The 26,964-nt window shown below is 31.8% G+C and overlaps 1 protein-coding gene across 5 annotated transcripts in view; it reads right to left on the bottom strand.

Moving 5' to 3' along the window:
• Nucleotides 1–26,964, bottom strand: part of LOC124090539 (serine/threonine-protein kinase TNNI3K) — a 127,885-nt gene that overhangs the window by 89,453 nt on the left and 11,468 nt on the right. For all 5 annotated transcript variants that reach the window (XR_009226505.1, XM_046441166.2, XM_046441168.2 and 2 more), the window contains 3 exons: nucleotides 25,188–25,273; nucleotides 23,979–24,076; nucleotides 8,608–8,718 (listed from right to left, as the gene is read on the bottom strand). Coding sequence is in view for 4 of the 5 variants with exons in the window: in XM_046441166.2 (XP_046297122.1) it covers nucleotides 8,608–8,718; nucleotides 23,979–24,076; nucleotides 25,188–25,273 (295 nt within the window). In the remaining variant the exon portion in view is untranslated. The remainder of the gene's footprint in view (nucleotides 1–8,607; nucleotides 8,719–23,978; nucleotides 24,077–25,187; nucleotides 25,274–26,964) is intronic.

The following is a 26,964-nucleotide window of genomic DNA, read 5'->3' as shown; positions in this document are numbered from 1 at the left end:
TAAGAGTGAAATGATGATTTGTCTGAAGAATAAAAACTGTTCTAAGAAAAAAATTGTTCTGGAAGTATCAACCAATGCAATTAAGAAAAAAAATAAGATGTTTAATTATTTGAAAGAAGGAAAAAGTATCACCACATGTAGGTAATTTAATTGTGAACAAAGAATACCCAAAATACTCACCTAAAATATCTAAAAACAATGAGATAAATGAGTGGTTTATAAAATTAAAAGTTGAGACTCAATAAGTATTATATGTTCAAACTAAAAAAAATTAGAAAATACAATACTATTTACATTTATAACAAAAGGACAAAGTATCTAGGGATAAACTTTAACAAATCCACAAGGAGACTATTTTGTTGAAAGACTTAAAAAACCTTGAGTAAGTGAAATAAAATATCTTATTCTTAAATATACTTAATATGATGGGAATATTATCCCTAAATTAATTTATAAATTAAAATTGATCTTGCTCAGAACATCACATTTTTTCTTTAGGAAAGAAATAATGAAATTAAAACCAAAACAAGACAGATAAAAATAATGACAACTAACTTTATCAGCATTTATTATGTGCTAGGCAGTGTCTAAGTACTCAATATAAAATTAAGTCACTTAGTACATACACACAAACAAGGTGGGTAATAATATAATCAACCTTCTAGAATTAGAAAATGAGGCTCAAAGAGGATGAAAGACTTTTTCAAGGCCCATATCTAGTCAATGATAGATATTCACATGGATTCAGTGCAGAATCTATTATTGCACTCAAGTGCCTCTCTGTGGACTAAAATTCATATACAGAATGGAAGAACAGCCAGGAAAGTTCTGTTAAAAAGTCATGATTAATCGCATGCACTTTAGATACTAAAGTATAACCTAAATCTACATGGAATAAAAGAGGTGGGTTTGGTATTGGCATTGGAATACATAGACAGATCTAAATTGAATATATTGGGGAAAATATGAATTATTCAATAAATTATGTTTAAACAACTGGATAAACTTGTGGGGAAAAAATTAAAACTTATTCTCACACCTATAATATACCTAAAGAATTTTATAATATAATCTGTAAACAGGGAGAAAAAAAATTAAATGTATTTGAAATTTGTTTTTATAAAATCTTGAAAGAAAACAGGTCCCAATAAGTATACATCACAAAGCAAACAACTGACAACTCTGACCATATAAAATTGAAAACATTTATAAAAACTACCTTAAAAAGGAAAGAAAACTAATTTTTAAAAAAATGCAATAAGTATGCCAATGCGAACTCCTCAAAATGTAAAGCTCTTTTTACATCAGTAAGAAAATTTAAATTCTCACCAACTCTTATTATCTGTTTGCTTATTTGTTTAAATTATCTATTGAATGTGAAGTGGCATCTCATTGAGGTTTTGATGTGCATTTTCCTAATGATAAATGATGAATATTTTTTCCATGTGTTTATTGGCCATTTATATATATATATATATATATATATATATTCTTTGGAGAAATATTAATTTGAATGCTTAGCCTATTTTGTGTATGTGTTGGGGGAGATAATGAGCTCTACCACTGAGCTACATTACCAGTCCCATTTTATTTTTTATTGTGAGATAGGGTCTCACTAATCTTGATGGCTTGTCTCATACCTATGATCCTCCTGTCTTAGCTAATTCCCATGTTCCACCTAGCACATTTTTACATTGAGTTATTAATCTTATAATTATTGTGTTGACTTCCATGATTCCTTTTAATGCTTTCATTAGTGCATTATAGTTATATGGAGCAATGAGGTTCATTCTGTCATATTTAAAAATACATATAATATAGTATGCTCTATTTCAATCCCTAGTATTTCTCCTTTCCCTTCCCTTGTCCCTTCTCCTAATCCCCTTCCTCTACTCTATTGGTCTTCTTTCCATCTATCTATCTATCTATCTATCTATCTATATATCTATTTATTTATTTTTAATTGGTGAATCACAGTTACATATAAAAGTGGAATGCATTATGGTATTGTCATATATGCACATGGCATAAGTTGGTTAACTTCACTCCTAGTTCTTTCCCTTCCCCTCTCCTCCCTACTCCTTATTTCCCTGTCTCTATTCTACTAATCTCCCTTCTACTTTCAAGAGATCCCTTTCTCTTAATCCTTGTTTTATTCTATCTTCCACACATGAGAGATAACATTCCACCCTTGACTTTCTGATTCTGGCTTATTTCACTCAGTATGATATCTTCCAGTTCTATCCATTTACCACCAAATGACATAATTTCAATCTTTCTTATGACCAAGTAGAACTTCATTTTATATATATATATATATATATATATATATATATATATATATATATATATATATCTCACATTCTCTTTATTCTCTTCCATTACATTTTAAGCTTTCTTCTTATTTTAAATATTATTCCCTAAATGTTTATATCTCAGAAAGGAAATGACCTGTAACATGCAGAGTACCTAGAATGAGCCCTGAATGTTACCATAAGAGCAACTAAAACACTTGAGCCAGTATCAGTTAAAGGCAAAATTTTAAAGCAAATGAGAACTACTTCCTTCTACTCTATCCTTCACTCAGACATCTCTTTTAAATCTGTTTTTTCCTTATACTCTTTAAGCTCATTGCCTCTTAAATTTGAATATGCATACGAGTTACCTGTGAATTTTATTAAAAGATTGATTTTATGTGGGTCTGAAGTAGTATGTGAGATTCTATACTTTAAAAAGTTCATTGGTAATCCTACATTACTGGTCAATAGATCATACTTCAATTAGCAAAGGCTTTAAGCTATGAACTGATTGCTAAAATTTTAAATACAAAGAACTAACCCCAGGCAAATTTTGCATTTTTATTGAGGTGTTTTAAAGTTTATAACTACTTAAAATCCAAAAAGTGAGTGCATAATAAGTAGAGTGATTGGTCACCCTGAGCAGGGGCCGTGCCCAGTGTCTGGTTCTGGACAGTGAGGGGTGGGTTCAACTGTCTGGTAAAGGGTCTGGAATTTCAGAGTGACAAAAGTTTCGAAAATTAGATTGGGGTGATGATTACCCAACTCTTTGAGGATACTAAAAACCACTGAGTTCCACATTTTAACTGAATGAATGTGTCAAGCTATTATAAATGTAATGAAAAAATATTAGAGCTAAGGAGCAGAGCCCAAAATGATGGGGTCCATAGAAAGAGGAACCAGAATATCTTAATGTCCTCCTTAGCCTCTCAAATTGCCTCAACAATTTAGGTATAAATATACAGAATGTTTTCCTATTACATTATAAGTTTCTATATCCTGTATCCAAAGTTTAAACTCTAGTCAGGTGGGCTGAGAGGGAATTGTTTGGATTGGGAGAGGGGCACTGTGAATGAGAGCTGGCTCCAAACTGGACAGCATGGGAACATTGGCTGTACCATTATTAGCTCTATCATCTTGGACAAGTTACTTAATTTCTTTATGCTTCAGTTCTTCTCAACTTTCTCAAGAAAGAGAATGTCTAATAATTAATAGATTTGGTACAAAGTAATCACCTCAAAGTGTTAACTATTTTTTATTAATTATTCAATTGGATTCTAAATGAAATTCCTGAGAGATTGGAGACAAATATGGTACTGCTCAGTTATAAAACTCATGAGTATCTTACCTCTATAAAAAAGGAAAGATAGAAGGAAACCACATTTTATAATTCTAAGCATTCTCTTGTTTTTGCCTGTGGGGAGAAAACTAAAGCCATTATAAAAGAAATAATGTAGAGAGTCTGAAGCTTCTTGGTAAACAAAACTCTCAACTGAAACATTTAGATGATTTAGTTAAGAATGAACTAGAACAGCATCAATTGCATTTCCTTGAAATCAGAAATAAATTCCAAAATAACTGGGAAGCATTTCTGAAGCAGTGCTTGGATAAATGTTTACAATCTGAAAATGGGATAAGGTATGATGGAATAAATTTAACTATGAAAATATTACTCTCACATGCACAGGGTGTATATGAAACTATACCTTTCCATGAAAAATAAAACATTCCACAACTTCTACACAATATGCATTGTGTCATCTTGTTGCTATATGCATTTCTGTTTGCTGCACAAACAATTGTCTACAGCTACAGATAATTCATTTGTCTCTTGATAACTGCAGAAACTACTACATTAAACACCAGCATGACAACTTTTTTTATACAGTATGTGATTAAGTATAAATATTTGTATATGTATATGTATATTAAGTATAAAGTGTGTGTGTGTGTCTGTGTATCTGTAAGAGAGAGAAAGAGAGAGAGAGACAGAGAGAGAGAGAGACAGAGAGACAGAGAAAGAGAAAGAAAGAAATGTGTGTATACATATCTCCATGGGTTTTGGCACCCCAATTAGTAAATGGCAAATAAAGACATTTTTGAATAAATTAATGTTGCTTTAATTACATGTGTATTAATGCCTGAATAAATTAATGTTGCTTTCATTACATTTATGTAGTAATGCCTGAACATTAGTAGTAACATACTCATGTATTTTTGGATTTCTTAATACTTTTTTTCTGAATAGTTTGTGTATTTGTGTGTGTTAGTGTGGCCTGTGGATAGAAGCACTGTGTGTGTGTGTGTGTGTGTGTGTGTGTGTCTGTCTGTCTGTCTCATGGGTATAAGCCTTATTTTAGCAATAAACACACAAGAGTCTCTAGGGAATACTTCTTCTTCTTATTATTTTTTTTTAACAAAACCGTAGACTTGAGTATAGGAGATCAAGTTTGAGTCTCATCCAGCTCATTTATTGTCTGAATGACCTTATAGTAGTCATTTAACTTTTATAATTCTTTAGTCTAATACTACTGATCTCACAGGAGAACCAAATGACAAATGTATGTGAATGATGAAGTACTACCAAGTTTCAACAAGTTTATATATATATATATATATATATATATATAAAGTATATAAAATATATTTTATATATAAGTATATGAAAAATATAAAGTATATATTTTATATATAATATATACATTTTCAAGGTCCAATACAGCATCTGACTCATGTCTAACCTTGGATCCATAGATTACTATATGAATCTTAGGCTTTATATGAAGCAGTATATGTGTATGTATTGATAGATGGATAAATCAAAGAAAAATGTTAAGATCTGAGATAACCAATATTTTTCTCTTTTTTTAGTCACAGTAAATTTAACTCTGAGTTCTCAAATTGTAGTCAGCATGTCTAGGAATCTTCAACACACGTTCTCTTCAATTATTGAAAGAGACAGCTGCCTAGTCGATGTAAATTTTATTGTAAAATTGTTACAATAAAAATAGAATTCACAATTATGGGAGGACAAACACACTTGAGACACTAATGGAAGATTTGAATTTGATATGTGGAGACAAAGAGGCCTGTCAGACTCAGCATCATCTATTGTTTCACACAGAAAGGTGGACCATAAAAGACAGGGACTACTAATGAAAGGAAACACCCACCCCATTGATACATTGCTACTATTCCTCCTAACCAAAGTAGTAAAAACAGCAGTGGAATAGGCATGTAAATTTTGATTAGTAAAGAGATGCTATATGTATACTTTATCCCATAGTACTTGGCTATTCTGCACCATTTGATTCCCAGAATCCTCAAACTTCTGAAATTCTAAATGTTATGATACTATAAGGACCTAGTTTTCCTATTACTACTCTGACCAACCTTCTTTGTCTCATTTAATAGATATTTAATTCTTTCTCAAATCTCTGTGGATTCTTAGGGTCAGTTTATGGGCCATCCATTGTGCCTGATACATAATTTTCCATTATTGTTATGGTTTCAAATTTCATCTATATACACCAAAACTTATTTTAAGCTCAGAATTCTCCATGAATTGCCATCTGTGCACAGTAGTACCCCTGATCCAAAGAGAATAAGTTCCAAAACCCACAGGGGATGCTTGAAGCCACAGGTAATAATTAAATCTGTATATATTATGTTTTCCCTATACATACATATAATAAAGTTTAATTTACAAATGAGGCACTGTTAGAGATTAACAGCAACAATAATAAAATAGAACAAATATAACAATGTAATGTAATAATAGTTTTTTTAAAACTTATGAATTGTTTATTTCTGGAATATCCATTTAATATTTTCAGATCATGGTTGACCAAGGTTAACTGAAACTGCAGGGAAAGGGGGAACACTATACAATATATCAATGTTTCTGCTTGAATGTCATCTTCTAGAAAATCAGTCTATTTGGAGCCAAATGATTTTTCCTCAGTATGGACTAGAAAAATTAACACATCAAAAGTATTTATCACAGCGAATAGTTTTGAAAGAAATAATTCAAAAAATTCTGCATTTAGAATATAATTGTTTTAGATTGCTTTGTGGGATACCATTTCCCTTCATTATCTGACCAGTAACTTAATTAATCCATTATGTAAAAAGCAAATAAAGGTTAATGTGTCTAAGCCTGTTTTATGTAGTGTCAAGTGGTTGACTATAAAAGTCATTAAATGTTGTACATCAGCTGATAAGGTATGTTGGAGATCTAAAAGAAATATAAGAGTAGAGATGTGTTGGAAACTATTTTGGTCAAGTTTGCCCAAAGGCTGGTAGAATAGATAAAATACTGTTATTTATACTATGATTTACAAAACAAGAATACAGAGCTATTTGAATAGAAGATGAGGAGACCAACACCCTGCTTTTAACCCCATTAAAATTCTAGGGCTCACAAAGTAATCTGCTCAATATTAGACAAAAAAAAAAAAGGATTTTGTTTTCAACAGTATATTCTGTTATTTTCCTAGCATTGAAATGTTGACCATGTTTTACTAGTGCCTAATGTTTACTTCATCAGTTTTTCCATCAGGCTTTCTTAAAGTTTATCACTCTATCTACTTATCATTGCCCTCAGATAATTTATCTTTTTGTGGGAAAACTGTTGTGTTTAAGTAATTCTGACAGGATATTTCCCTTTCATCATAAGTAATACAAACTTAATTATATTGTCAATGATACTATGAATCTCACCATAAAGACTTATTTTCTGGGAAATAAAGTGATCTGGTAAGGAGCAGAAATATAAACATGAAGGAAACTGTCTTGTTCTCAATGAGATATTTTAATATTTATTGGATGTAAGAGCCCTTTAAAGTGACACTGTCAAGAAAGATGGATCACACATATTTCATAGGTTTTATTTATGATTTTATATGCAGTTCTTTTTGTTCATAGTTGGTATGTGTTTTGTGTCTTAGTGAAATAGGCATGATTTAATTTGCCATATGACAATTTGCAAAGATAACTATTCAATAATGAGGATGTTAGACTGTTCATTTATTACATTGTTGAGTTTCACATTGTTGTCACAAATGATAGAGTATGAATATGATGGGATTTTGAGATAAATGACTAGGATTTTAGATGTGGCTCTTTTTTTTTCAATTTGTAGTGATGATTATTATACAAAAGCCTTGATTTTATATCTATTATAGCAATGACAATAAAAAACTATTTCATAAGGATTTGTAAAGTTAATAAAATAATTGCATAGTAGCATATATAAAGTTAATACTTTGAAAATTAAATTTAAGACAAAATCCAAAGCTTCCCATGGCCTTTAAAACATTTCGTGGTCTGACTTGCAAACATCCACCTGACTTTATCTCCATCATTCTACCTCATGTCCCTCTACACATCCAGGTTTTTTATGCCTCCAGGCTATGCATGTGCTATTACTTAAGCCCAAATTATGCTTTTCTTCTTTTATGTGGCTGCTGCTCTCATTTCACTCAAATCTCTGCTCCAGTATCACCTTCTTTCAGAGGCCTTCATTACATAGCTTACTTAAAATGGTGTCTATTTCTCCCACAGGGTGTTTTCATTTTATTATTTAGCAGTACTCATTAATTGACATTGTATAATATTTTCTTTTTTGTCTGTCTTGTTTATAATTAAAGTTCACAAAAATGGAGATTTTTGACTATCTCACTATTATAGCGCCTAGAACAGTATCTGGTACATAACTCATGTTTACTAAACGTTTATTCAAGTAGTGCATAAGAGGATGAAAGATTAAATGATCTTTCATTCAGTCCTTACTCTGTACAAAATAATTTGCGGAGTGCTCTATATGGACTATTTAATCATTACAATAGGCCTATTACTATTTTGAGGAATGAACCCAAGGTCTCACACCTGTTAGGCAAGTGCTCTACCCCTGAGCTACATCACCCATCCACTATTGCTTTTTTCTAAAACACAACTTTATTCTAACATACATGTGTTTTGAGATTCCATAATTCCCCCAAAGTTAATATGGTGACTTTTGGAAGCTGAACTACTTGATTTCAAAACTTATGATCTTAATCACTGCTCGAAAGTCTCTCATACAGAGCCATTTTTATATTAGTAGATATTTGATTACATCATTACAAAATGTACTGAACTATAAAAAATACATTCGAATGGCTAAATTTTACTGTCAAAAGAAATTAATGTGCTTAGTAGCTAAAAAACAAACCAACTTCTATCATCTCAAAAGCCAGTGTTGAAAACTGAGAATAATTTGAAGAGGTAGCTAATCTTTGTTTTCACAGGTAACAAAGGCATGACTTACCTCTAGGTGACCAGCTATCACAGCAATGTGGAGAGCAGTAAGGCCACCGTATTCAGCTTGCTGTATATCAGCTCCACTGTGAATTAGGGATGTGATCAATTCTGCACTGTCCTGCAAGAAAACACATCTTTAGTGTTACTTTTCTACTAATAGCAGACACGAAATCTGTGCAACAGGATGTATTGATTTCCTGACTGTCAGCCAGTTTAGGTGCTCAGAGAAAACCTAAGTGTGATTTCTGGCATAAGAATATATTAGATAGCAGAAAGTGGCTCTCACATGGTTGAAATGTAGGAGCAAATGTCAGAGCTGTTTAGGTCCAATCAATTCTCTACCACTTGACCATGAAAGAAAAATGGACACTTATCTATGGTAAGGTTCTTGCAACTGAACTCAATCTTACATGTAGATCACTCTAATACATATGCTTTCTCCAGCAACTAAAATTAATTACAAAAGATGTTAAGAATTTATAGGAATTGTGTGAAAGTTTATTTTTGTTTTTCTTTTAGAGATGAAGATGAAATATTCCTTCTAAGAAGAACAAACTGCAGCTCACTGGACTGTTTCAAAGTAGTTCAGTAATTGCTTCTTCTGTAATACACAGTATCATGGGACCTATACATAATTAATCAGTAGTGTCTTTTTTTCCTTGACTCTTTTTAACAAGTCAGAACACTCAAAAGGATGATGTGGTAGGTCATGTATTCACAAAAGTCCAGAATTGGAAGGGAATGCAAAGATCTCCATGTTTAACCCTCTCCATCAAAGTAAGAATTCAAGTCACAACTTCCGCAATACTTGGTTCATCAACACACCAAGTGGCAATAAAATAAAATCTTCATGGAATATGCCATTGCATTTGTAAATTGCACACATATTATTTCACACTGTAACTAGAAAATTCTCTAATTAAAAAACCCAATATTTTTAATACTTCAGTAAGAGCTTCAAATAGAAAAAAATAATTTAATATTTTCCAACTCTTTTCCTCCACCTATCTTCTCTACCAAAAAGTTAGATAAATATTTCATCTTCAACCTACTGTTGCTCAGCCTAAAAGTAGCCTATAATAATTTTCTATGGATGGAACCCAAAGCCCCACATATGCACTGTACCACTAAGGTAAGCATTAGGATAAGCATTAACAGTTAGTGCAAAAGTCCTATGATGGAAATAGATTTGGTGTGATTGAAGACTAGAAACAAGACAAGTGTTTAGTAGATGGTTAAAAACAACAAGAGAAAAGTAATATTGAAGATAAATTCAAAGATGTCTGAGTTTGTAAGGCCTTATAAAGCCATGATGGAGGTTGGGGTTGGATTTTCTCCAAGTACAGTAAGTAGCAGGTTAATGAAATGATATAGAGATGAAGAATCAGGAAGAACTAAAATGTTTTCACATGTTAAATCTGAGATTCATATAGTGTAGGATATGCTTATTGATCATAGATTTAGCCTGCCTGTTTAGACTCCCAGCTCTGCTAATGACTGTGTGAACTAGGGCAAATTCTACAGCCCCTCTTCACTAATTTCCTTGGCAAGATAACTGTATACAACTGTTTTAATAATACATATAAAGCACTTAAAAGGTACCTGGCACAATACTCAATAGAACTCATTACTATTGGACATAGAAGTCTGGAGCTTATCATAACCCTCAAATTTGCAATTGAGGTGATGATTTTAGTCCATCACCTAGCTTCTGCTTCTGTTTTCCTTTACCTCCTTTCCATAACTGTATTCCCTCTACTTCATTAATTAACCATTGAAACACTTGAAGGACTAAACCAAGAAAAGCTCTGTATCAGTACTGCAATAAAGTAATGTCTGCTAATTTAATGGTGAATAGAGATGGAAAATTCCTACTGTTGAGAAAAAAAATCCACAGGAGTCAACTTCAACTTCACTAATAACTTTTAATTTTGAATGGTGGTGGCTAAAGACATGATCACCAAGATAAATGGGAAAGATGTAGCCTTTAAACATTTTTTCATCTATATGGGCAGGAATTTAAGGTAAAAAAAAGTTTTTTTAAGTATAAAGTCATTTTAAAAAATACAGGGAATATATAATATTTTTGAGAAACATTAAGTGACAGAATGTAGAAACAGTGACAGACTGTAGAAATAGTGATAACATATAAAAGTGACAAGTGATCTGGTAACATTGGAATGTGCCTTTATTTCAGCTTCTTGGGAGGCTGAGGCAGGAGGATCATGAATTTCAGTGCCTATGCAACACAGTGAGACCTTTTCCCAAAAAGAAAAAAAAATGTTTATATATTTAATACATAAAGAATGCAAAAATCAGTTAAAAGATGAATATTCTTTTTATTTAACATATTTATTAATGAGTACTTATTTATGACAAGAACTGTATAGGCTAAATTAAAATAAGTTATATGTAAATCATGCAACATATGAAATATGTATCAAATTCTAGTAAATGCAAATTCATCATTTTCTCAAGTGCCTTTGTTTTCTTCTTACTTAGTCAACGTGTATGGAATTCAAGGAAAAGTATATTATAATTTTTTTCAGAATAGGTAAATGGTTTTAATTAAAAGTAATAATCATCCTTTCATACTTTGGTTGGATTTCTCAAGCTCAACTTCTGTCTGGTATAAGGTTCTATATCACTGAACACTACTGATAAAGAATTTTTATCTTACCACATCATATTAAACAGAACAGTAACAAAATAATCATTACTACTTATAAATTATGTACATGGGCCAAATACCAAGTAATATGGTTTATCTACCTCCTCTTATATAAGCTTCATATCTTGCCTATACAAAAGAAATATTATTATTATCCCTATTCTATAGCTGATGACATTCAGGTTCAAAAAATTTAAAGTACTGTTGAACCTTAAATAGTTTGTAAGTGTTGGAGATAGATACAAACCTAAAACTTCTGAACTCTAAAGTCCATGCTTCACTTCTGAATTTCCACAGTATTTCAGCAGATCTTGATTCTGGTCTCAAGGAAAAACTTGAGATGAGGTACTTTACTACAGATAAAGGACAAGCCCTGAAACATTTCTCTTCTACTCTATAGCTATACCTTGACCTAATGGAAAAATTTAAAGTCAACAATATACTACATATCTACTAGGAAAAGCTTTCATATAAAATATAAATATTAGGCAAGTTTCTAATATTATGAGGCTGATCTCATTTAGTTCCTGCATGTTATGATATACAACAAGTGTCTAATGTCAGTTTTTGTAAAAGGATAGGCTCTTAAAACTTGAACTGGCAATAGTTTGCTGGGAAACTGGCAGGTTTTCCTTTATGCACGCTCTAGCTAAACTTATTTTTCTTCAATAAGACACATGAAAGCATTTTAAAGTGTGGAATATATTAACCTTCTCTAACATATTTATGTATACAATAGTTATTATTTTGAAACAAAAGAAAATTTATTTATGGAAGAGTAAGGAGTATATGAAAAAGTAGTCTCACTATATCCTTGAAGAAATAGGATTTGGGATAGAATAGACCCCCAAATTTATGCAATGTTTTGTAGTGGTGGCAACTACCACTTTGCACTCTAAATGAATGACTAATATCCTGCCTGTTGTTGGCTCTGTGATTGTTACTGAGAATAAAGCCATAATAAGTAGACACTGTATCAGAGAGCTCAGATCCTCTACTGCCATATTGTATAAGTAAAAAACAAAGTTAAAAAAACCAAGAATTTTATAAATTCTTTTTCAGAACAAAAAAATGAAATAGATTTATTTATGCCTAAAAATTTGTTTTCTTCTGATGTGGATACAATATATTTTCTGTTAGTTTCAAAATATGGCAAATACCATTTATACTCTTCCCATTAAAATGTGAGTTTTATGCCCCTTCACATTGAATAAGGCTGGGTTGACACCAATACAGTACAGCAGAGTAAGTTGCTTTTTTTCCAAGGTTAGGTTATAGAAGGCCACATGGCTTCCATTTCATTTGCTGAGCATTGTGCTCTTGGAGTCCTGAGCCACCACATTCAAGGATGGTGGAATGTGATGGACATCATTATACAAAGTACATGTATGAAGACTTGAATTGGGTGTCAACACACTTTATATATAAAAGAGATATGAAAAATTGTGGTATATATGTGTGTTAAGAATTGTGATGCAAAAATAAACAAAGTAGATGTATAAAGGCATAAATTGACGTGAACATACTTTATATACAGAGATACAAAAAATTGTGCTCTATATGTGTATAAGAATTGTAATGCATTCCACTGCTGTCATGTATTTAAAAAATAATAAAATCAATAAATGATAAAAAAAGAAGTCTGACTGATCTGAGAAAACCCTGATGTAAGGAAGCCCAGGCTCCATGGAGACAGTTCCTATTATACAAGGACTTTCCAATCAGCTAACCTGGCTAAGTCCAGCCTTCAAATCACTCCAGCCTAGGCAACTGCATGTGAAACCTCCAGAGGATTCTAATCCCCTCACCAATGGAATAATACTCAGTTATTCACATCTTCTCAACTGAGGTTCTAAACATTATGGAGGAGAATCAAGCCATACCTCTGCATCCTGTGTGAATTTTTGAACTGAGACACTATGAAAATAATAAAATGGGGGTTGGTGTACTACTGTGTTTGGGGTTGTTTGTAGTCTAAAACAGATACGTCATTATAGAAAGTGTGAAAATAAAGAAAAGGAATAAGTAACAGTGTAATAACTATCATATAATATTATCATATATATATATATATATATATCATAATAATCCATATAATTATGGACTAATACTACCATATAATCACTTTTACCCCATAAGTGTGTTTTATTCCTTCATTCTTGTTCCTCTGTATGTATGTTCATGTTAGTAGATAGAGCACAGACTAATAGCAAGGAAAATCTGTGTTTTCATATTGATGACCACATCCTACAATTGGGACAAGTTTCTTGGTCCATTGAATCTGTGGAGTTTCTGTCTATAATATGAAGATAATAACATCAATCTCATAGAGTCATTGTCAAGATTAATCTAGTAATGCTGAAATTTATTTAGCAGTGTTTGACACATAATTTTTATTAATTATTATGTACACTATGAATATCATACTACATATAGAGTTAAGCTACCCCCTTTTTCATTTGGTACAAAATAATCAGCATGTCCACATGTGTGACGGATATAGAGATAGGCTACTCAGATCGCCTTTCAAAAAAAAGTGTGGTAGGAGGGCAGTTAGCTGATAGCCTTCTCAGCTAGCTCTTTTCAAGAGCCACTGAAGCATTGGAGCTATGGTCACTCTCCTAGACAAGCTCCCAGGTGATAAATAAGCAAGGCAAAAAGGGCTTACCTATTTTCACCCAGTGTAGCATTCTTCTAGTAGAAAATTTTTCGCTCTGTAGCTCTCCATTGGGCAGAGATTTTATAAGGTCTGCATTGTGGTCTGACAGCTCCTTCTGACTGATTTTACATTCTTCCTTCTCCTTTCAGTGTCACTTCCAAATAATTCTCCTGTACTTTTAAATCATTCTCAGAGGCAGCTAGCTTTTCAGTGAATCCAATTAACAATAAATATCATAAAATGTGCTTCTGTAATATACGTTTGAATTTAGCTAGAACTAGAATTTGAAATTAGGTCTAATGACCTTGAATACTCTGTTTTTCTTAATATATCATATATATCATAAAATGTTTAATTTTCAACCCCTGATCATGTACCCCTCTTCAGAATGAGAGAGAGAGAGAGAGACTCCCAAGGAATCTATCTGCCATACCTATCTTATAGGATAGTAATGGGGATACAATAATATGCACAAATGTTTGTAAACTCAAGCATCTCAAAGTATCCTTACAGAAATATTCTTATTTAATGTATTAGCCTCACCAAGAATGACCCAACTGTATAAGAATATTCATTATGTCTCAGTTCACTTTGTCCAAGAGATATTTAATTATGAAATACCTCAAATTTTTCATCTTTAAGTTTTCAAAATTGGGCTAAATTGTTTTCTGAAATATCCTATCCACATCCAATATTCTCTGAAGCATCATATCCAAGGCAGAGCTTCAGTAGTTGGACAGAAGAATGAGCTTCTGGATGTGAAATTAGAGGTATATAAATAAATATTCTAATACTATATTATTCCAAGTATTTTTTTTCTTTTTCAATGCAATGTATCCAACACAGCAATTGTTAAACTCAGTTTGTTTTTGTAAGGGAAAGGTAATGATTAACAAACAAACAAAAAAAAACCTGCAAAAAACAAAGTATAGTTTTATAGACTTTTAAGAATATCTAGGTTTCCTTTAGAATAAGGGACAAGGCACGACTTCAGTATGAAATGCATTTAGTTACAGATATTAAAATTTAATGGATTCAAGCTGCCTAGTACATCATAGATATCCTCTGTGAAAGGATTTATTAATAAATATAGTAAATGCTGCTCACAAAAGTTCACAACTATACATCTCTTATTTAAAATTTTTTGAATCTATTTTCACAAAAAAATGTCAATTTTTAAGTTTTAACGTGATAAAAACAACTTGGCTTTGCTTGAAATTGTTGAAACAACAGGAAAAAATAAAGGGAACACATCTTAGATTGAGTGCCTGTACTCTTTCCAGGGTAATGACTCCAAATTTGCTTTTGATTTAATTTTTTCTCCTTATTTCCTACAGACCCTTCTTCAATTTTTCTAGTATTCTATAATTTATTGCTTCCTGTGAGTTATTCAAATTGGTCTATGGATATAGTGAGCTGTTTTCATTCTATAATATAATGATGACTTAACCAAGAAAAGCTAATCGGGGTTTCTGGGGCATGGAGGGAATTCAAATATATGCTGTTTGAAAAAGCATATTGAATATTATGAATCCTTTAATTTGTTTTTACTTATAACATATTTATTTTGAAATGAAAAAATAAATGGAATGTGAATTTTTATATTTATTCAAATGGGTAAGAATTGAACAAGATTGAACAAAGCTGTTATATCAACTTTTCTGTGATCCTGCACCTCCTCAAGACATTGCTGTTTTTGCTTTTTGGAAAAACAACCAATGTTCATTGCCTCCATTTTCCTAAACCCATTTATTTTCTACCCACTATTATACTTTCTACCCCTACAATCTCTGTAATATCTCATAAAGAGTCTAATTTTCTAATTTCCATTCTAATGGCCAGAATGGGAAATTATTTTGTCCAATGTCAACTTGATTTTACATATCTTGAAATACTTTTTTTCTTTTAAGTTATCATAGAATTTTAACTTCATTTATTCTTTTATGAAACATATTTATTAATATACTTAATATATAGATGGTTCAAAGTGCTCAGAATTGAATGATTAGAAATTTAAATATGGTGCCTGATTCAGTGGTGCTCATAATTACCAGCAGAGATTATAAACAGACTAAAAGGGGAATATATGTATATGGTTTAGCTCATACAGTATTTATAAATAAAAATTTGAATTAATAATTTGTATTAAAATATCAGGAAACTTTACAAAGTTTCTCTGAAATTTTACACAATGCAAGTCTACATTCCTACATGTAAATGATTAGCTGGAGCTAAACGTGATTGAACCCATCTCATAGTACATAAGTTCTTTAACTTGCCAGTGTGTTCACCACTTATTATAACTCAGAAACATTGAGCCTGAGTGTTTGTCCCTATCGTTGAATCCATATTATCTAACATCTCCATTTATTTATTTATGTAATTGGCTTCATTTCTGAGGTCTCCTAAGATTGTGACTCTGTAGAGGAAGCTACAAAGACATAACGAGGAATTAAAGTACAGCATCATACACAGTATGAATAAGGTAAGTGCTGGCTGCTAAAAGAATACATTAGAGCAACACCTGACCCAGACTTGGGTGGCATCAAAAAAAAATGGTGCTGTCTGATGTATGAATTAAAAAGTACATTAACAACCCAATATCCTATTAACTTTTTCTTGAGAACATGTTAATTTAGAAACAAATTATGAAATATTTGCTTGCTAAGAAAAAATGTGAACATTAAAATTTTGAATGATTGCTCTAATTTATATTCTCTAGTTTCTTAAAGTAAAACTTCAAATTAAATAGTATTTAAAGATCACCATTAACTAAAAATTTTAGGTGGTATATAAAAAAAATAGAATCTTTTTATTTTTTGGGCTGCAGGGTTTTTTTCCTCCTATTCAAAAAATTTCTTATTACTCTCTTGTCAAATTTTCATTGAGGAAAAATGCAATCTTTAATCAAGAAACTTTATTTGCACAAATAAAAAGGCAATTTGAAATTTAAAAGATCAATTTAAGTTAATGAATCTTTTAATCTCCTCTGTGTCTGTGGTTCTCAACTGGAGTGATTTTGCCTTCCAGAGACAATGTCTGTGGATAGATATTTTGGTTGTCACAATTGGGAATGAGAATAGTGACTAATGTCATCTACAGGAAAGAGACTAGAGATGCTGCTACAGCATTTTGTAATGCACAGAACAACTTCCCACAACAAATAATTATCCAATTCAAAATGTCCATCGTTCCACACCTGAAGGACTTTGGTTCAAACAGAACATTGAGAAGCTATGAAAGATTAGCTCTTCATCCTATATTTTAGAAAAGCTGAAAAAAATATTAACTTTGTAATCTGATACATGCGTTAAGGAGGCAAAACTGAATTGGGATAAAGAATATGAATACGAATACAAATTGAAACTCATGGAAAACATAGAGTTTTGTGATAGGCATGGTTATGTAGAAAAAAAAATCCGGGTCTAGTGAACCAGGTAGACATAGATTTGAATTAGATTTTTTTTCCCCTTCCTTTACCTTCCCCTTGTAATAAGAACATAAAAATAACTTCTTCTGAATGACTGGAATGAGTAAGAGAATAAATGACTATCATCACTCAGTATCTGCGTTTATCACATAAAATACTAAAGAAAAAGCTGATGTATCAAAGTGATACTTTTCATTCACTAAGGAAATTTCATTAAATGGTTTATGTGTGTATTGAGAAAGAGGAATGTGTGAGGTTAAATTAGATAATCTAATAGTCTTCTTTGTTTCATTAGCAGTCATATTAAAGATCTTCCAAACTATATTAAGTCTCACTTTTTTCCCTTAAAATCTTGAGTTTCATTTTAGGAGTATACATTATCCAAAATATAAAAATAAATACCTAGAATTCTTGTGGAGAAGAGCTGAGAGTAACCTCTCACTCTTCTTCATCAGATTTTAGTATATGGAATTCTGTTTTATCTTAGATGGGTAAAATTTAGTGAATTTATATATTTAAATATCTAATTTTCACTGAACCAAGTATGACAAAACTGGCAGGATATTAAAAAGATTCCTGTGAAGAAAACACATTATATAGAATACTAATAACTATAAAAGAAGCAAAAAAACAAAACAAAAAACAAACCATAGTTGATATTTTCCCTATTTCCTATATTTTTTCCTATTCTGAGCTTTTATAAGTCAAATTTACAATTGGATCATATCCTAAATAACCTTGTCAAAAGGATGTTTGAAATCTGAATTTATTTTCAAAAAACATATTTTGCCTTGAGATATTTATTAATTGAAAATTTTTGTTCAAATATATAATTGATGAAAAATTATATGCATTTGGGATGCTAATGTTATAGCAACATGATCAAACATCTTTGGAGCCAATTGATCCTAGAACAGATTTCACTTTTTTGATGTTACTAAGGTTACTTGTTCTCATCTCTTTAGAATGTAATAATCCAGAAGTCATGGCCCATTTCTTTTTGTTTTTCTTTATAAAACAACTGACATATTAGTCTCCAGTAAATGTTGGTGAAAATTAATGTTCAACATAAGAATTACTATTTAATTTGGTACTTACTGCTTGCTAGATATTTTGCTAAGTAGTACATGTTTTGTTCTTTTTAAAATAAACAATGTATAAACTCACTGGTTCATTTCCTGGCACTTCCACACATAAAACAAAACTTCTAAGCTCACCCAACAAAATAGATAGTTTTATTTGCTCCATTTCAAAGATGACAAAGAGGTGTAGAGAGGAAGATCAATTTGAATAAAGACACACACAAGTAAGTCTCAGAACTGAGATATGAACACATGTAGTTTAGCTTCTGTGTTGACAGTTTTCTTAAGTTACATAGTATCCATAAAGTATTGTTTGTACTGTTTTTTGGATATTTGCTAGTTTCCAAAAAGTATTCATCAAAGATCTTTTATAAGTCCTAACAAATAAGCAAAGAAAAATACTTAGTCCCAATGCTCAAAGTTCACAGACCACCTTTTGAAGTAATGCAAACAACTCCTCATAAGTGCTGTAATAGAAGATAATGTAAACTTATAATTGGAATCCAAAATTAAGTGCAATAAAATCTGTCTGGGAGTTCAAGAAGGCTTAAGAAGGCTCAATTTATCTTGGTTTCAAATAAGTAATAATTTTATGCTGAGAAAAAAAAATAAAAAATCCTTTAGCAGAACAAATTACCTGAACAAAAACAGAAGTGTAAACATGCTTAGCCTAAAAAATGGCATAATCTAAAATAGTGCTCTTCAAACTTTAGCCTGCAGACACATAAATTGGGATTTTTTTTAAATGCATTCTGATTGGGAGGTTTAATTTTGTGCCAACTTGACTGAGTTAAGGAATGCTCAGATCACTGGTAATACAATTCTGACTGTGTCTTTGAGGGTGTTTCTGGAAGAGTTTACATTTGCACTGGTAGACTGAGTAAAGATAAGGCCAACATGAGTAGGCCTTATCAAACCTATTGAGGTACGGAACAAAACAAAAAGGAGGACAAAGGATGATACTCTAGGTTCTCAGGCTTTTGGACTCAGATTAAGAATTACACCTTCAGCTTCCCTTGTTCTCAAGTCTTCAGACCTAGTCTGAATCATACCACCAGAGTTCCTGTTTCTCCAGTTTATACAAGGAAGTCATAGAATTTCTTTGTCCTTAATCATGAAATCATCATGTGAGCCATATCTTATAATAAATCTGTCTCTTGATAGACGTATGTATATATGTATATATGGATGGATGGATGGATGAATGGATGGATGAATGGAGAGATAAGTAGATTATTAGCTTAAGTAGATTATTCTACTGGTTAAGCTTCTTTAGAAAAGACTGACTATCACATGTGTTGAACAATTTGGGGAGAGTCTACATTTCTACAATCCATCTGTTGAGGCATATTCCACTGATTCTCTGACCCCATTTTGAGTTTTGAGTTTTGAAGAGTGATCTTCAAAATGTACACTGAGACTGTTTCCATAAAAATTGCCTGCATTCTGGAAATTTTAGATTTCCAGAACATCACTGGTGTATCAAATTAGATTGATAAGAGGAAAATATCCATGTTCACCACATAATTACCATATGGTTCTCATGCATATTAAATTGAAAATCATTAGGGTTGGGAGTTCAGAGACTGCAGGAAATGTCTAGAGAGTGATTCCACCAGAATGATAAATTAAAAGATCTTAAATTCATTATTCAGGAGTTTAAATTTTATTTTATAGGCAATTGGTGACAATACCAAGTTTTAAACAGAACATTGACATCATAAATTTATGTCTTACACAGATTGTTCTGTAAGAAATGTAAAAGTAGATGGCAGCAAAACAGAACATCTCCTATAAACTTTTCCTACTGACAAGTCAAATCTACAAAACAAAGTATATGATACAACAATTCTCAGGTACTGAACAACATAAGCAAAGAACCATAATCTGTGAGACAAGGGTAAGATACAGTGTGCATCCTAAAGTATACCATGACTGTCTTGGCTTTCCACCTGATATATTTCTCTGACAAAGAGTCTAAGATGGAAGGGCACAAAACATAAGATCTCACACTTAATAGTGGAGATTATAGTTTTGATATTGTGAAATGACTGTGATTTGCAGTACTGGATAACTGATAAGAAGAAAATAAAAAACTCCATAGAGAAAGGATTGCAGAAGTCTTCAGGGAGATTTACCATGGGTCTTCGACTTGAGCTTCTCAGGCATAGAGAAAGGCTATGATCTAGAAGAGATCATGAAAACTCATGACTCAAAGGTGAATGGTAATGATACTGGAGTTCAGGCAGGATTGAGATTTGGGGGTCCTAGTAAGTCAGAATGGGGAGATTGGTCCAAGTAATTTGGGCATTCAGGTGACATACAAAGAAGCCATGTATTATGTAAGAATAAGGACCATGTCCAAAAGTAAAGATCATATCCCAGAAAAAGAATGCCAAGGGGCTAAGTTAAAAACTGAAATAGACTCATTCTAATAAAAAAGTCAAACTAGGGTGAGTAGATCAAATGTGTTCTGCAAATGTACAACCACATACCAAAAACAAAATAGTAAATAAATAAATAACTCAACATCCTTTAAAGGAAGATGAATATTATCTGTAACAGTGTACATTAGTCTAGTGTACAATAAAATTAATAAATGAAGCAGAACAATGTGATAATTAGTCAATTTTAAAAGCATTCAACAGAAACAAACCCTAAACTAGTCCATGTGTGGAAAAAAATGATAGGCGTTTACATTAGTCATTTAAAGTATTGTTTAAATAAATAAATTTAAAGAAAAAATATGGAAGGACAGTGGAGAGAATTGGTTATAAAAGGTCAAGTGGAAAGTTTTGGGTGTGATAGAAATATTCTATATCATATTTGTGATAATTATTGTATGATTAGGTATATTTTTAAAAATTATCAATTATATACTTGAAATTTCAAATTTTATGTGCATATACTATACCTCAATAAACATAAATCCTGTAAAAACAATCCATTTGGCATTAAAATACTGAGCATTTGTTCTACTATAATTAAACAGAGGTTATGCCATTGGTGAAAAAAGAAAGAAATTTCAAATGTGCAGCAGACCTAGCATGTCAGAGTATGTAAGATATACAATGAAAAGAAGTATTTCTGTGACTACCAAAAAAGTGGTGAGAGTTACGTTGTTTATTTTGAGTGCTATGAACAAAGTAAAGTTCAACTGCAATATTTTAAAAAAATTAAAGAAATATGTGTTAATAATGTCTGCTCTGTAAGCATCAAAAACATTAAAACCAAGAAAGACAAGATAGGCTGAGAAACACTTTCTCACTAAAGATTATAGAAATAAGAACACTAAAAATGCATGATTCTGGATGGAATCCTAGGCCAGACCAAAAAAGAAAAAAAAAAGTATAAATCATGCAATATAGACAATTGGTCAAATTTGAATTTGTTATAGAGATGGTAGTATCCCATGTATATTAAATTTTCTGATTGTATATATTGGAGTTATATTAGTGACTTGTTCTTAGTAAATAAAGTTTAAAGTACTTTGTAGAAATAGGGCAATTACTTTCAAATGGCTCAGAAAAAAACTGAAAAATAATGGAAATGAGACAAAACATAAACAGTTAACCTGGATAATGTGTATACAGGAGTTTCTTGCAGCATTCTTAAATTCTTTTAAGTTTGAAATAATGTTAAAATAAAAATTTATTAGAAATTTATGAGGGAAATGGAGTCTAAAATGATAATTGCAATAGTTCAGTCAAGGAAAAATTAGAGCTGCATTTAATGCATTGGTAGGGTACTTTATGTCATTTTTGTATTTAGAGTGAATGGTAACTTTAATTTGTTTATTACAGATGAATAAGGAATAAGCAGAGTGATCAAGCCTTTTATTATGGTCTTTTAAGATGCTTTGCCTACTTTGTTTCCTAAGAATCTAAATTCATGTAAACTTGCTATGAAAAAGTTATAGTCCATGTACCTTTCTGAAACATACAAGGAAACATAAGAAATAGAGCAAAGAGAACTCTAAAAATGGAAATTCAGTTTTGATAAACAAGAGGAAGAAATATATTCTCGAAACATGGTAACTCTAAATCATTTAGAAGCTAGTTGTAAGCTAGTGTCATGCTAAATCTTAGCAAAATGAACTAATATAGAAAGAATTTCCCAGACAGACTCAAAATTCATGGTTTCAGAAATTGCCTTGGTTATCCATCATCAACTTCCCCTTCCTCAGAGTTCTTTTACTTTTACCGCCTGCCTTTTAGCTGAAAAGTCAACGTATGATGCTACTTCATATATTTTGAACTCAGCCTCCATTTGAGTTTAGGAGTAATGAGTATTAAAGACAATTTAGCACTTAACCATGGCTTTCACCTATAAGGAATCAGAATGGACAAAGATTGATTTGGTATAAAAAGAGACCATCAGCTTTAGAGTATTTGCACTATGAACCATAGGAATATATGAACTGAATCATGGAAAACTGTGGCCCTCTTCCCACACAATGATAAACTCTCAAGAGATTAGGAAGGGTACAGGGAAGAGGGTTCCCAATATAAGCAAGTAGTTGTCCCACCTCCCAGACCCTAGCTACACAAAGGTGAAACAAAATCCTGCCACAGATTCACATGAAACTGAGAAAGAACAAAATATGTAATATAACAATGAAAGGTTAGAAGTTGAGTCAGCTATACTATATTCTAAACTATATAGTATATATAGTACAATATATACTATAGTATAGCTGAGTTAACTAAACAGTAATCTGATATTCCAGATATGTAATTTTAATGTTCAATTCATTTTTTTCTGTAATATAAACTCCAATATACATCCTACAAATTTATTTCAATAGCTAAAGAAATAACATAAGCAGTATATTTAGCTCGTAAGTACAGCTAAGCACACATTGTTACTATGATTAGAGAATCACAATTTATTTTAAATAATTTTTATATCACATAAATTTATATTTATGATAACTTCAATGGGAATTCCAATGCACAATATCCCACTTATTACAATTCATTTTCATGTTTATTCTTATATCTGGTATTGAGATTTGATTGGAACAAGGGCTCAATTGAGAGGAAACAAACAATTAAAGCAAAAGCAAGAAAAAAATAAAAGAAACTAAAGGGAGCTCTAGAGACACTTTATTAAGGAAATCTTTCAGAAAAGAAATGAAGCTTCAATCATAATCAAATGCAACCTCATCTCTCTCTGTACAGAGGTAGCTTGGTATACTGGTGAGGAGCTCTGTGTGGGAACTAGATGGTCTGGTCTTAGACCCTGGCTAACCACTAGCTAGCCATGTTCCCTTGGGGATAATAACTATATTGACTTGCAGAGTTCTTGTGAGAATTAAATGGGTTAAACACAGAAAGCCTTAAAAGTAGTATGTGTCTAGTGTATAAAGGATATTTACTCAAAAAAGAAAAGGAAGTCAATTCAGTAATGTGATGCCTCTGTCACTCTAAAAGTTTTTCATGATTAATATTTGCTCCTCCTCCCCCAAAACAGCCTAAAAATACCCACCATCTTTGGTTCTAATACAGTACTAATGGGAATGAAAATTTCATACCTTGTAAACTGCCAAATGCAATGCTGTAAATCCATTTCTTGTCAGTCGAGATGGGCGGAGCCCTTTTAACATAAGGGTTTGAATATGTGACTTGTTGCCTTTGAAAAAAAATAAAGGCTGAATCATTGGGGGTGAACTAAGTAGCTTTAAAATCTCTCTTTGACTTAATGATAAATGCCACTCTGATGTATGAAAATGTCAGGCTGCTGTTCATAGGCCATTTATGAAGTTTTCTATTAATTGACAGCTTAAAAGTGAACTTTTCTAATATACCTATAAAAGTTTAAAAATTTTTATATTTGTATAGTTTTATATTAATGCTGTAACTCATGCATTTTTAATCTAGTGCTTCCATCATTAGATGACTTTAAAATAAAACATTATGAACAAATGTAAGTTCATAATTCTCAAGAAAGCTTGGATGAAAATCTAGAAGATTTGTCAGAACATCATGAGTAGTAGAGTTTATTTAGATCAAGAAAATACGGAGGGTATGACCAAACTTGGGTAGCCATGTTTAAATTTGTGAGAATAATATACTAAGTACACACTGTTTAGTTTGTTTGGGAGGAATGGTTAAGGAATATGGTTACATTTGATGTTTATACATTATGTTTCTATAAAAAAATCTGATTTCAATGAATTTAATTTGGGTTAACAAAGTAATTATTCACTAGTCATTTGTCAATTCAATAAATTTATTGACTGACTACCATATGTTAGACACCATTCAAGGTGTGTGGGATACATTAATAAAAGAGAAAATAAACTAAATTTAATCTTAATCTTAATTTTGACTGATCTTCTCTTTTAGAGTTTATCTTGGACATTTGTTAATTTTCATATACTTTCGTTGATTATTGATAAGCAACTACTTGATGATATTTTGGGAAATATTTTGGGTACTTCAGAATTTAACCTAACTCCTGACTGGCAAGCCCAATTTTTAAAAGTAATTTCTGATTGTCAAGCACACTAAGTGACTTGGTTTAGGATAAGGAAAACATTGAAACTTGAAATCAGAGTTAAATTAAGTGAAATAACTGCTTGGTATCTATGCTTCAATCAAAGGTTATCAGGTTTGGAAGGAAGGCAAAGCTAAAGAGAACATTAAGTATAAATAGAATTTTCTTGTGGACTATTAGGCAGCTCAAATTACTGATTGTATATACATATACCCAAGTTAAAAAGCAAATTTCAAGTACTCACTCCCACAAATGCAGCATAAATATAGTAGTGACAGGCCATTTTCAGTGCGGTAATTTAAATTGACTTTATTGAAGGCTTCATCAGAGCTGAAAAATACATTATAAATGATTACAAAATTCATCTTTTAGTATATTTTCTTTCACTTGAAAATTATAAAAGGTAATCTTGTTACTAAAAACTCAGGATTATATTTTCCAAAATCATTTTGTATTTAGAGAAAGAATTCTTAACTATCTATATGAAGAATTAAAATTGAGAGAAAGTGATATTAAAAGTTCAGGACATCTCATGCACAGATCTGTGTTCTATATATAATTTAAACTTTTCAGGGCAACTTGATAAATGAAAAAATTATGTGTAAGTATAAAATATAGATATCTGGAAATAAACTCATTTTTCCCACACTCAAAATTTCACATTATATCTTTGGAGAAACTCGGAAAATAAATAAATAAATTAGAAAAAGAAAGAAAGAGAAAGGGAGGGAGGAGGAAAGAAGAAAGAAGGAAAAGTAGTACTTTGTATTTGAAAAGAAATTTGAGAAAAGGATATAATTCAAATGTATTACAACTTTTGCCTGGAGCAAAGTTTTCTTGAACTCTGACTGGATCAGATTCCATTGATAAAGAAGGTCTAAACTCTGGTAAGTACTGTGATAGAGTATCAGGTGAGAAGAACAATGATTTCATTAATGAATTCCTCCCTTTGTCTGAAAAAAGACCATTGCCCCAGGAAGGCCCTGGAGAGCCATCAGTAGCTTTTCAAAAGGAATGTAAAGCTACAATTCTTGACCTCTTGAGGTCATTGGTACTCCCAGGACAATTTTAAGTGAAATGAGATCATATTCTTAGCCTCACAGGTCAATTTCAAGCTGCCTTCTACCTATTCAAATCTCCAACAGCTTTAGAGAGACAGTAAAGTCTTTGGTGGAGGAGCCTAGGACTCTTATCATTTCTAAAGTACTTATACATGAAAGGCACTATGAATTCAGAACATTATCATCAAGGCACCCAGTTAGGAACATCAAAAGGTATTGGAATTTTAAAATAGAAAAGAGAAAAGTGTGATTCTCCAGAGTACTGCCAAAAAAGAGAGAGAAAGGGGGGGGGGAGGGAGGGAGGGAGGGAGAAAAGAGAGAGAGAGAGAGAGAGAGAGAGAGAGAGAGAGAGAGAGAGAAAGCCTCCAAATCTAAGGTAATTGAAGGAACTCAGTGAAATGCTTTAATTAGCAATGGCAAACCCAGTGTTTGTTTTCATAGACATGGTAATATTCTTTCTTCTTCCCTTCTTGCTTTCAATGTTTAACTTCTCAGCAGTAAAGTCCACTGACTTATTTATATCGGAAAAACACTGGAAATGCATTTAGCTCACAGAGGCCTGAGGTTCTGACTTCAAATAGTACAGGTGTTCTGCAGACCTGAACTCCACTCTTCAAGCTAGGCGGACTGGAGTTTTCTCTTTGCGTTTGTAGGAAATCAGTGTCCATAAATACAAAGGGAAAGAAGACTATCATCAGGTCACTGAGGACAAAGATTCAGAGGCTCTGAGCTGCTCTGGCATTTCTTTCTTGGTCCGTCTCTTATCCATCAAATGAAACACACAACAAGCTCACACAAGACAGGAAACAAATTGCTGGGGTGAGGAACAGAGGGAGGCCTCTGTTAATGTAAAGAACTATATAACCTGCAGCCTAGGAGCAAAACAAGAAAGAATGCCCTTTCTGTTGAGTTGACCATAATGAACTTAATGACAAATACTAAAAGAATAAAAAGGTTTGG

The sequence above is a fragment of the Marmota monax genome, unplaced genomic scaffold, assembly GCF_021218885.2.
Source record: "Marmota monax isolate L192 unplaced genomic scaffold, Marmota_monax_Labrador192_F-V1.1 WCK01_AAM20220418_F8-fsc00728, whole genome shotgun sequence".
Lineage (NCBI taxonomy): Eukaryota > Metazoa > Chordata > Mammalia > Rodentia > Sciuridae > Marmota > Marmota monax.
Note: the sequence above shows the minus strand (reverse complement) of the source record. Positions and strands in the feature narration are given on the sequence as shown.